Source organism: Scatophagus argus, chromosome 9, assembly GCF_020382885.2.
Source record: "Scatophagus argus isolate fScaArg1 chromosome 9, fScaArg1.pri, whole genome shotgun sequence".
Lineage (NCBI taxonomy): Eukaryota > Metazoa > Chordata > Actinopteri > Scatophagidae > Scatophagus > Scatophagus argus.
The window spans coordinates 21,427,437-21,439,377 of NC_058501.1; the positions used below are offsets into that span (position 1 = coordinate 21,427,437).

General features: G+C 38.7%; 2 protein-coding genes across 3 annotated transcripts; one reads left to right on the plus strand and one right to left on the minus strand.

Moving 5' to 3' along the window:
- The first annotated feature begins 35 nt into the window (after positions 1-35).
- Positions 36-7,617, plus strand: LOC124064334 (natural killer cells antigen CD94-like). Of its 2 annotated transcripts, XM_046398701.1 has the most exons (9): positions 36-914; positions 1,000-1,079; positions 1,279-1,308; positions 1,472-1,534; positions 2,048-2,149; positions 2,760-2,954; positions 4,414-4,568; positions 4,750-4,868; positions 5,216-7,617. In XM_046398701.1, exons 2-9 carry the CDS (start codon positions 1,022-1,024, stop codon positions 5,361-5,363), a joined length of 870 nt encoding a protein of 289 aa, XP_046254657.1. In that variant the 5' UTR covers positions 36-914; positions 1,000-1,021; the 3' UTR covers positions 5,364-7,617. The 2 variants fall into 2 exon arrangements, with proteins under 2 accessions (XP_046254657.1, XP_046254658.1); XM_046398702.1 differs by lacking the exon at positions 1,279-1,308.
- Positions 6,695-11,535, minus strand: gpatch4 (G patch domain containing 4). The gene is made up of 8 exons (XM_046398695.1): positions 11,372-11,535; positions 10,079-10,157; positions 9,926-9,999; positions 9,686-9,778; positions 9,052-9,168; positions 8,680-8,798; positions 8,451-8,501; positions 6,695-8,361 (listed from the first exon to the last, which is right to left on the minus strand). The coding sequence occupies exons 2-8, from the start codon at positions 10,155-10,157 to the stop codon at positions 7,572-7,574; spliced, it is 1,323 nt and encodes a 440-aa protein (XP_046254651.1). The 5' UTR covers positions 11,372-11,535; the 3' UTR covers positions 6,695-7,571.
- Positions 11,536-11,941: the final 406 nt, after the last annotated feature.

Consider the following 11,941-nt stretch of genomic DNA (forward strand, 5'->3'; position numbering starts at 1 on the left):
TGTTGTTGAAAAGCTATTCAATATCAAGTACACCTTACAAAGATGCTATTCAAGTACACCTTACAAAGATGTTCCCTGTAGTGAGAGTCTTTCATTGCAGGGAACATAGTTTATTTTGAGTCACACATACACCGTCTTGCTGCCATAAATACTCTAGAATTCCAAATGCATTCATTCACCTGAAAATAGAAAATAGTCCCCAACAAATGCAAAATTAACTCCTGTTTGAGTAATATTTGCTAAAATCTACACTGTCTAGTTCGATTTAAGGGAATTACCTTGGGGATGGGTGGAACAGATAGCGGATGAAAATCAGATGGTATCAGGATATGAACCAACTAATTGGATTTTCTGCAGGAGCAGAAATCTTGCCAGCCTTAACCCAGCCTTAATATTCTTAATGATGATGACGATGAAGTCATCACACAACAATGACATGGTGTGTTACACTCATCATCAAATAAGAAATGTGAGTTAGCACACCAGAAATAAATGTGACAAGTCTAAAAGATGAGGTCAATATTAGGTCATTCTTTAAGTTACGATAAGATAATCCTTTATTAGTCCCATAACTGGGAAATTACAGTATTACAGCAGCAAACAGGATATAGAGGGTGCAAAGCATGCATGGATAAGGGAAAGATGTGCATTCAAAAAGAATAACTACACATAAATAATGTGTCAACTTCTCCTGCACATAAATAATGTGTCAACTTCTCCTATTTTGCAATACTGTGCACATTATTTTGTTACAAAAGCAGCACAGACAATACAGACACCTTGTGCAAGTAGTGACCACACAGACACTGGACCTTCAACATTACAGGTTGTCTGGAGAAAGTGTCTCATAATGCAAATTCAGGAGCTGCAGTTTGTAAAGTACTGGGGAAAGAGGAACCTCTTGTTTATTCTGTGTGAGTTGGTGCTGAGAAGTCTTGCTCAGTCACAATTATTCAGTATCATCATTGTTAAATACTGCTCTTGTTTTCTGCTCTGAAGCAAGCAACTACAATTTGTAAGGATGGAGGAAGAAGTCAGTTATTCTACAGTAACTTTTAAAAATGGTCAGCCTCCAAAAGGTAAGTGACCCTTTTTTTCACATCACAAAAGCAGTAACTAAAGGTCAATTTAAAAATCAAAAAACTATAGATAGATAGATACTTTATTGATCTTGAGGGAAATATCATAAAAGTCATTCAGTGAATCTGACATTGTGATGAATGCATCACAGCTTTAGTAATTGGAGTGCATTTAATCAAAGACTTTTACTTCATGCAGGACTAGAAGACTTTAAAGAAGAAACTCATGGTATTTGACCCCTCTGTACTCCCCATCCAGTAAAACTCACTGACAGTCATATAAATTATCATATTTTATGTCTCTTTTCATTTCAAAAATGAAGTGTTCTCATCCCTGTTTATTCACTTGTCTCTTATCATTTCCCTGTGTTGGTGTTGTTGCTGTCATCCAGAGACTAAAGACGGGCTGACTGTTTATGCTGAAGTAAAACCTAAAGCGCCTGCTTCTGCATCACGTAAGCTATGATGTCTGTTCAGTTTCTTATATTCACTTCATCAACTAAGCTGTACATTATAAACCATGCAATAAGCTTACACTTCATGATGACTAATTATTATTCTTTTAAGATGTTTTCCTCCAAAAATGGTCACAAAGTGCTTCACAAATGAGGAAATAGAACCCAAATGAAGCTAAATCTGCTTGTTTTGTCCTTTTGATGGCAGCTAACCTGAATGTTGTGCAGTTCTAGTCCATACAATTTTCCCAAATTTACTCCTAACCACATAGTTAAAAATATACTTTAATAAATATCCTATGTGATTACAACAGCAAGTCAGAATGTACAGTAAGTCACAGTTCTTCAGTGGTTCATATCTGTCATGTGATCCCAAAAGGAAAAGAGAAAAAGACATACAGTGTATTGCAGTCCAAAATCAACCATAGATCAAGCAACCATAGAAATAACATATAGAAATAAATGACTGAATTACAATCAAGATTTGAATATGAGGGTTCTCTGTACATGCAGATGGTGAAGCAGCTGCTAAGCATTCACACTCCCACTGGTGGGTTGTGTGTTTGGGGATACTCAGCTTCTTCCTGGTGGTGAGCATCGGCCTCGCCGTCCACTGTGAGTTTCATTTTAACACAGTGAGCTGCCTACACCTCAGTGAACAGTTAGAGCAGCTTACATTTCATTTAGACCAGCAGAGTCAGTCTTATACCAGCACCAAATCCTGTGAAAGCACCGTACAACACGCTTTAGTCTGCTGACTACAAGTCATAGAATGTATCACTTTTTAACATTTTTTGAAGTACAATATATATTTTAGATTTTTCCATATGCTATTTAAATCAGCTTATAGAGATCTCAAAGTTGCTCATAACAGATAATAAATTACAGTGACAATTCATCACCTTTTTGATTAAAGTTTGCTTATGCAGCAGTGAGAAGAAACCCTTTCAAAAGCTCTACCTGGTGTTGTGTTTAAGGACAATCTGATACCAGAGAGTGGGTAGCTGAGGTGCAATCATTGTAATTTACATCTGCTTGTTTATTTTCCTGACAACACACCCTTAATCATGAATGCTCTTCAGAAGCTGACTTTAAATTTCTGGGTGTTGGAGTGCTTTTAAAATGGTCCCAGTGCCTCTGATTTTACACTGAACAACAACTGAACACCAAATACATCCCATGATTTATTGACTGACGCACTGTTTTGTTCTTGTTCTCACTGCAGTCGATATGTTATTGACCAGAAAGAGAGGAAAAGTCAACGAAGTCATAGACGAAAATCAGCAGTTGTACTTAATTAACCGCAGATTACAGACAGAGATGAAGAAGCTGAACAATGTTATAGACAATCTCAACTGGACGCTGAATTTCATCCTGGAATATGACACCTTTCCAGTGAATGAATTCTGCCCAGAAAAGAGTAAGTGTGTCTTTCTACACTGATCATATAGTATGTCTTGTCATTAGCCCACAAATATAGGCTTACTGTAAACAGATACGTCATGTTTTAACTATGTATGGATTATTAATGGTTAAAAAAAGCCCTGTGTGTTTTCTGCACAGCTCTGAGGCAATCTTCACACAGCAGCTGGTGGCCTTGTGCAAGTGTGAAAAGAGTATGGGATAAAATAAAATAAAATAAAAAAAAAATCAGTGATAGCGATGACAAATCATATAAAGAAAACAGACTAACGAGAATGTGGATAGGAAAATAATGAGTTAATAATGAGTCCTCATATCAGGAACAAACATTTTCATCAGTGAAAGATTAACATTATATCCCTATAGGAAGTACAACAGAGTAAGGCTTCCTCCTGTGTTCAGTTCACAAGAGGAAAAGAAAAAAGATGAAATACACAAGTTAGCTCAACGGTAAATGTGATTTTATTTAACCTACTTTAGAATGCCATTTTAGCTGCACTTTAGCCTCAGGCTAATAGGCTAGCCAGGAAAAAACAAAGGAAAACAAAAAAATATTAGTCTAAATTGCAAATCCGCAATCCGATATCCAATTTATCTACAATAAAATAAGTACTTATGGGTAATACTTCAACAAGGGCATTTAGTGGATAAACGATGACTAGCTAAGCTATCACATTTACTTGGTCACAGATATGACAAAACTGCATGTGTAAAATTGGCAATTAATTTTTACAACTGCTATCGAACTGTAAGTGAACTGTAAGTGAGCTGAACAAGGCTGTACTGTGAGCCAGACAGGTGTGATGTTTACAACTGTGAAAGTCTTACGCTAACATTCGCTAATTATCCCTAAACATCAAGTTCAGCTGAGCCTTATGGTATTGTTGTTGGTTTTGCAGGTGTTTGGTAATGTACCAAAGATTTTGGACAAATTAGGATTTTGATCTGATGATGACGCCAGAGGAAAAGTTTGAGGGCTGCAAAATTAATTTGGCGACATTGTCTAGAAACCGGTAGTGTCTGTGCCAAATGTACAGAGATCATCAGATCATCAAAGTCTGTAGGTTTCATCCTCTGGGCACTGTGAATATCTGTCCCAACTTGAATGGCAATCCGACAGTTTAAGTATTTCAGTCCTGACCAAAGTGGTGGACTGACCAACTGACGGACAGACGGACAGTTTCTAACATGGCTAAGAATAAATAAATAAATAAATAAATAAAAATCCCATAAATCCTTGGTATTTTGACACAAAGACGATGTTGTTACTGTCTTCCCCTCCCCTTCCAGCTGTTCTCTGAGCATTAATGTTAAAGATGGTAAACATTGCCCAGCTTCTAGTCGGCTTATTTCATGTTGGCGATGATCCCCAAAACCTCAGAAGAGCACTTCTCTTCCCACCATAACATAACTGGTTCTAATCTTGGTCCACTTGTCTGCTTTTTTCATGAATGCAGAGTGTCAGCCATGCAGGAAAGACTGGATTATGTTCCAGGAAAAGTGCTACCTGTTTTACGATAAAGAACCTCGTTGGAAACAATGGGAAGAGAGCCGAAAGTTCTGTCAAAGCAGATCTGCAGATCTGGTTGTTGTTGATACTCTACAAGAACAGGTGAACTCCAACACTATAAACTATAAAGAGTTACTCAGTTCCAGGTTTGCAGATTACAACCTTAACTTACCAAAATGAGTGAACATTTGGGACAGTGTTTTAAATGTCCGATCTGAATCTATGCTATGAACCTGTAAGTGTGAAAGTGTACATGTTTTTGACGATCTGCTGTGACTTAAAGGAATTCCTCAGCAATCACACCGAGTTCTACTATGATAAATTACATGGATTCTGGATGGGGTTGACTCAAACCACAAACAAAAGTTGGGTCTGGATTGACGGACACGACGACACTCTAAGGTAAGAGAGCCTTTTTTTAAAAATGTTCTCATCCTTGTGGGCTTCTGGCAGACATAAGCTGAGGTTTAGGCACAAAAACTACTTGAGTAATGTTGGGAAATGATTCTTGCAAACTCCTCTTGTATGAGATGCCAAAAGAGGTGACAAAATATCTGCATTTGACACCCAGTATTGTTCGTCTCAATAAGGCTGTTTCTGGAAACTTGCAAAGCATGTAAGCCTGTTTGGGAACATGAAGTTTGTTGCCTATGCGACTGTGTTTATGACAAGCTGAGTACTTTTGTGTGCCATCAGGCCTTTTCTTATTCTTCACACTTTATTTGCTCTGCTTTATTGGTTGAATTAAGCTACTGGATAATGGAGGACCTTGGTACTGTTGGTCCACGTGGATTGATGATTCCTGGGAGGAAGCCTACAGCCAGCTGGGACCCAGCAGCATTGGATATGGAGAACAAATTCATCTGCGAGACTGAGGTTCTGATAAGGTCTGATTAGTCCTGTTTGTTTTTCGAAATGTATCCTTGCTGTTCATGTTGCATGCAAAGCTAAACTTCCAAAACTGTATCACCAATTTGGGAAAATTAGATAATTCCAACTTTTCGTATTGTTGTTTCAAGAGTTCTACAGTGTGTGATCATGTCTTTTGTTTACATTTTTGTGCCAGTTTTTTGCTAATATCCAGTTGGGCTGAATAAGTGAAAAGAAATCATGACAAAATGGGGAATATCTTCTTCAGTTTTTACTCTTACATTGTAAGTTTTAGCCATGAAATCCTTTAAGCAAGTGGACTTATGCAACATCTGAGTTCTGCTCCTGCGGCTGAGTTGCGTCACGTTGTGGACTGAAGAGAAACATTTCTGTTATTGCACAATGACAAACGTGTCCAAATGTGTTCTGTACTAAAACAGTTCCTGACACGCAAGGATTTTGAGCTCCTCGACTTTTTTTTATTTTCATATACATTTTTGTCTGTTTTATAATGCTGAATACTGTGCATCATCATTTGTTCTGTCGACTCTTGCTTAACAGTTTCCTTCTCCTTCCTGCGTCATTCCTTTATTATTATTTTTATGGCTTATTTGTTTTATTCATTTGCCATTGTTTTGTTTATTTATTATTGTTTTCCCCTCTCTTTATAAAATCCATATTCTGCACCTCTGGCGCTGTACATCCTCACTGTGCTCCAGCTGCTGAGGTTGAAGCGTAGTCTGTGTTGGCAGTCACATTAAAAACCATCACGCAACATGTACTGTGATGAGGTAATTCCACATCCAGGAAGACGCACAAACGGCGCAGGTGCGTCAAACATGTTGTAAGCTATTGAGGCAAATGGTCACAATCTTCTTGATTTCTAAGTTATTTGTGAAAAAAAAGGATAGAGTTCAGAAAAATATCTAAGGTTTTCTGATATATTTTAAATATAGAGTGACAACACAGAACATTTTCTGGCATTTTCTGGGCGTAAGTGAGTTGGATTCTGAAGGGATGAAGCACCAAAAGGGCAGAGATATGAATAGCAGCTTGACATTTGAACATGTTGACACGGTTTTATTAGGAATATTTTTCTTGGCGTTTTGACTGGTGTGACGCGTCAGGAGGCTGTAGATGTACTCTAGATGTTTGACAGTGTGACCTTTTTTAAATACGATTTATTCAAAGGAAATTTCACCATCATTCAGAAACGTTCATCAAGTCTGAGGAGGGGGAAAAAATACTTTTTTTTTTTTTTTTTTTTTAAATAATCACAGATTTTATTTACTTTTGGCCACTTTGATCATCTTTTATGGGGACAATAAGAAATCTAAAATGTGACAGAATCACACAAGTGCAGTTTGAAATTTAATTTAATAAAGTTCATAATTTCATGCAAGTTTCATTCATCTTATGTGCACCTTCACGACTTCTCTCCTTTCAATAAAATGACACAGTTGTTAAAGTACACTGAATTCTTGATATTTTGCTTTAATTTCCTACTAAAAATACATATTTGCATTAAGTCAACAAAGGCAAACTTAAATGGCACCAGCTCTAATTATGCAACATGTCCAAACCTACAAATGTCAACACTGACTCAAGTTTTGGTCTCAGTTTGAAAAAGTTTGGTTTAAGTTGCACCACGTGGATTAACAGAAAGCATCGACTCATGAAAGGAGGGGTTCTCAAAGTGCTGCCCGCGGGCCAACGGAATCGCTCCGAGACAACGTGAGCAGCCCCAGAATGTGACTGTATGCATTTCATTTTAATACTTTCAGTTCAGATACCCTGCATGTATTATACGACTCAGCTACTGTGTCACACTGCACCCAACCAACAAGCGCCTGTTCGCATGGCAACAAGTGACACCTGGAGAACATCAACATTCTGTCATCACCGCTTGTGCTGTTAGCTACAGTTTGGACAACAGTGGACAACCTGGCAGGTAATGTGGAATTAAGCAGAAAAAGCCAAGCCCTAAATCATGTGATGGCTCCCTAAATTGAACCTGAGTCAACAAAACTTTATAGCGTCATCTTACAAAGCATGCAACATGCAACTCTTGGAGGCCATTTTGTTAATAATCTGACTAAAAATATTCGCCCATGAATGCAACACATCTAAATTGATTTATGGGCCTGTTAAATGAGGGTACAGCCTCCACGAAGTCCCCGTGTGGCACATAATCACCTGAGCTGATTCAAGGAAATGCCAAAAAAAAACCAGATACTACTCTTTGGATGTTTTCTTTTTCTTCTTCTTTGGAGGAAGTGCCTCCTCGTTAATAATGTCACCTACCACTGGTTTGTCCCTTTTACACTTTTTTGCTTCTTCCCCTGTGGCTTCTGATTCCTCCAACAGAACTGCAGATTTTTTCTTCTTGGTTTTTGTAACACAGTCCTGGACCGTCTCCGACTGACTGGATTCAGTATCATTACTCTCCTCCTCCGCAGGTTCGCTGTGGTGTTTGGAGGATTTCTTCTTCTTTTTCTTCACTTTAGTGTCAGTGTGCAGCTCTGTATTCTCCTCTGGACTCTCTGCTGCAGGCGAGGTCGCTCTCTCTTCTTTCTGCTCTGTGCTGTTTTTTTTCTTTTTGTGCTTCCTCTTTGATTTGTGAGAATGGTCTGCTTCACCATTTTCTACACAGATCAAATCCCCCTCACTGGAAACTGCATCCCTTATTTCCTCACTAGCCTCACTACTGCCTTTCTTTCTCTTCTTCTTTTTGGGTTTTACATTTGTCTCAGGACTTTCAGACATTTCATCACCATGAAGTCCTTTACTGCTCCCAGTCCATCTCGTCTTCTTTCTCCTCTTTTTTCTCTGAGAGTCCTCGTCTGTCTCCTCCTGCCTCTCGGCTCTCTGGTCAGTTGACTGGGAGGCTGGTGGAACTGGCGTAGCACAAACTGGTGAAGCACTTGCCTGCTGGCTCTTCTTGCCGTATTTGGCCATGAACTCAGCCTCTTGCTGCTCTAGCCTGGCTAACTTGGCGCTCATTGTCAAGCCGTGCCTGGCTCCTCTAGAGAAGCACAACAGAAATGCATCAGAAATGACCTTTTTTTTAATCCATTCGAACGGGAATTAGTTCAACCACTGAAGAAAACTCACTTGTGAGCCGTGCGTCCTCCACATGCCTTCATTAAATCAGCATCAGAAAGCCTGTCGGGTATCAATCAATAACTGTTTAAAACAGAGTTGCAACGTGCAACTTTGCAGATGAATCAAAGTGGATGAACAATAAATTCAGAACGAGGGGGCAGTCATGCCGACTGATGAAAACATTTCTGAAGACATAACTAGAGATGTGAACAAAGGCTGCATTAGATGAAGTTCTTACTTGATGGTACTTGAGAGATCCAATTTCTGGTCGTCCTCCTCTTCCTCCTCTGAGCTGCTGCTGTCGTCTGTGCTGGAGTTTGGCTCGGGCTGTTCCTGACCAGACAGAAGTGTGGCTGACTGAGACAGAAGCAAAGGAAGAAAAAAAAAACAAACTCAGTGAAAGTCAGGGTCAGTTCAGACCAGAATCATTCATAAACGTACAGAAAGTTTGCCTTACTAGCGAAGGATTTCAAATGATGTCTTTCAGCATTTTATACTTTAAGACTAAAGCCATCAGTGAACTGAACCAAACAAGTATTCTCTATTTAGCCTCAGCTTGATACAACTTATTCCTTTGTACCTAAATATCCATTTATTATTTACAAAGTACCTTGACAAAGCAACCATAAAGTTTGTCTTTAGCCATCGTGGCCTTCCGTGGCTTTTTATTGGAGATCATCCCATTCTCTTCATCTTCTTCCACGGTCTTCTTCAGCTGAACGCCGTTCTAGACCACACGGAAAACCAGAAAACATTCATTAATCTGAGAGGTGGAACTAATCCGTGTAATCAGCTGCTGAGGGGTTCTTGTTGGGAGAATAAGTTTTTAAATAAAAGTTAGTCTAACATTAACTTGAGTTTAAGGATCTAAACACAGCTTTCACACACGCTGCAGAGACAAGCTCCTCATAAAAATATTTGCACACTGAACCGACAAAAGAGACAGATTTAGCTACATTCACACCAGCAGGAGGAGGTGAGTGTTAAGATTTCACAGTCATGGACCAGATGGTAAAAATGTTTTATAATAACCGAGCTGAATATCATAGGAGATAATTTTCCATTCCAAAAAAAAGTCAGTTTCAGCTCCCACAAAACAAATGACTTGAATAATTTCAAACACGACAAGACTACATCACTCAATACCTTTAGACTACAAATGTCTCGTCTCCTGGTCGTTTTGTGTTGAGTACAGGTGATTGTGAGCATCCTTAATGGCTGTAAGTTTAGCTTTGTGAACATACCTGATCAGATTCCACCTGCAGGCGGGAAGAGGCCTTATTGAAGACATGATCCCACCAGTGGAAGGTGAACTGCTCTCCTTCCTTATGGCCAACCTGACAGAGAGGTGCAACATGTGGGTCTATGAAAAAAACCCCAACTTTGTACAGACGATGATGTTTTGCACATTAGAGCTGTACAGCTGCGCTATTAATCCATTAAAAGGAGAGCAAATGCTTTGCATATCACTGAATGTCACTTACCCCTCCTTTGTCACACTTCACTTTCACCTTGATAGCTTCTGATATTCCATTCTCGGCTCGCCCCAGTCCTTTACCTGAGGACAGAGCGGACTGGATAAGAAACCTGCACCCCAGTCTGATACATTGAACTGAAAAAATATCCGAGTATTTTACCGTGTTCCCAGCCATGACGCAGGAGTTGCTGCTCTGCAAACTTCAAGCCACGACTTTTCTCTTGTACAACGTCTGCCATCTACATAAAGGACAGTGAGAAGAATATCAGACTGGATAACTGAGAGCCAAAACTAACAAACTAACTTTAATTTTCTGAACACAGTATTATATTTACATGTGTGGTACGCTAACATGGGAGACTTTGGCAAGAAAGAAAGCAATTAAATAAAACTAAACTTAGTAATTTAAATAAACTGTAGCAAGTATGGTGCACACTTATACTGATAAAACATATACTGGATAACTTTTCTTCGTCAGGAGACCGAAGATAATAATTAAGAAATACATCCTGCAACTTGCAAGACATCAGCACTGTGCAAACATTTTGCAAACACAACTCCATGAAAGTAAAGTAGACAAAAACAAAAGCAGTAAAGCCAAAGCAGGACTCTTTGAAATCCTGTATAGTCCTGTAAGAAACAGTCTGTATAGTCACTATAGTCTGATTGCACTATACCACACATCTTTACCTCCACTGCTATAGACCTTGCCTGTTTCTTTCTACTGCATCACTTGTGCCTTTGATTGTGATCCTATGTCTTTTTATATTTATATTTTTATATAATGCCTGTTTGCACTGTGGGTCTGAAATTTCATCTGTTTTGCATGTCATGCCTGTATAACATATTTGACAATAAACATGACTTGACTAAATCATCTGCACAAGCTGGAAAAATTTAATAAATTTCATGGTCCACCATAACAACTACATACAGTCGGTGTAAAATATTTTGGGTGTTTTGTGTGTGTCAGTGTTATTGGTTTAGGTCTTAAAGAGGCCCAAGACTTATACACAGTCTGTTTGAAACAAGCTGAATGTCAAAGTCCAAAAGAACCACAATCAAAACGATCAGACCATAATTTGTTAGCAGATCTATAGAACATTAATTGAAAACTGTTTAAGGCGATATTCAACCAAAAGACTGACTTTTAAGTGTAATCTAACCCCCATACAAACATTCAGTGTAATCAGTGTGAGCACAAAAACTGTCAGAAGTCGAGTTGATTGGCACATTTTTACTGTCATGTTAACTGAGACTGAGTCCGACAAATTAGCATTTACTGTCGTTAACCCGCGTTTTAACTTTCTCAGATTTGAATCATCTGACTTGATGCTAGCGGCTAACGTAAACGCCAGAAGTTGAACATCTCACATTACATCACTTCGCCTTTATGAGCTAACGGTTAGCTAATGTCCACACACTGCGGTAACACGTGAGAAACCCAGTTTACCTCTGGACGACTTGATTCGTTACGACTGCATAACCAAAACCGCCAGACGGAGAGGAAAAAAACATTTAAATGTAGTAGCCGTCGTTAGCCATGCGGTTTCAGCAGAAGGCTGACATGACACCGGAAATACGTCATTGTAGCGCCTGCACTCTTTTTCTTCTTCTCGGAGTGCATTGAAATAACGCAGGCTTACAACTGGACTACTTTTATATTTTACATCCAGTTATGGCAGAAGTATTTAGGTCTTTTACTTAAGTAAAACATAAGTATCATTCTATAAATACTCGGTTGAGTAAGAGTACAAAAGTATTAGCAGCAAACTACTGAAAGTAAACGTACACGTTTGATATCAGAATGTTCGGTGCCATTTTAATGTTACTGGATTAATTACTACATGATCAACATAAGCTTTTACAGGACGAAGTGCAGCTAATTATTGGATTTTACGTTGCAGTTGTAGCTGTGATTTCAGAAACTAATTACATGATTTCGGTGTTGGTTTTTAATCTGGAAAGTAATTAAAGAAATCGTGCAGTATATTTCAGATATGATAAATATATGACAATAATT

Coding starts and splice junctions, on each gene's coding strand:
- LOC124064334 (XM_046398701.1), top strand. CDS start 1,022: ATGGAGGAAGAAGTCAGTTATTCTACAGTAACTTTTAAAAATGGTCAG. Junction 1,535..2,047: donor AGCGCCTGCTTCTGCATCAC/GTAAGCTATGAT, acceptor CTGTACATGCAG/ATGGTGAAGCAGCTGCTAAG. Junction 4,569..4,749: donor TTGATACTCTACAAGAACAG/GTGAACTCCAAC, acceptor TGTGACTTAAAG/GAATTCCTCAGCAATCACAC.
- gpatch4 (XM_046398695.1), bottom strand. CDS start 10,157: ATGGCAGACGTTGTACAAGAGAAAAGTCGTGGCTTGAAGTTTGCAGAG. Junction 9,779..9,925: donor TGAAGTGTGACAAAGGAGGG/GTAAGTGACATT, acceptor CCTCTCTGTCAG/GTTGGCCATAAGGAAGGAGA. Junction 8,362..8,450: donor GGAGGACGCACGGCTCACAA/GTGAGTTTTCTT, acceptor GTGCTTCTCTAG/AGGAGCCAGGCACGGCTTGA.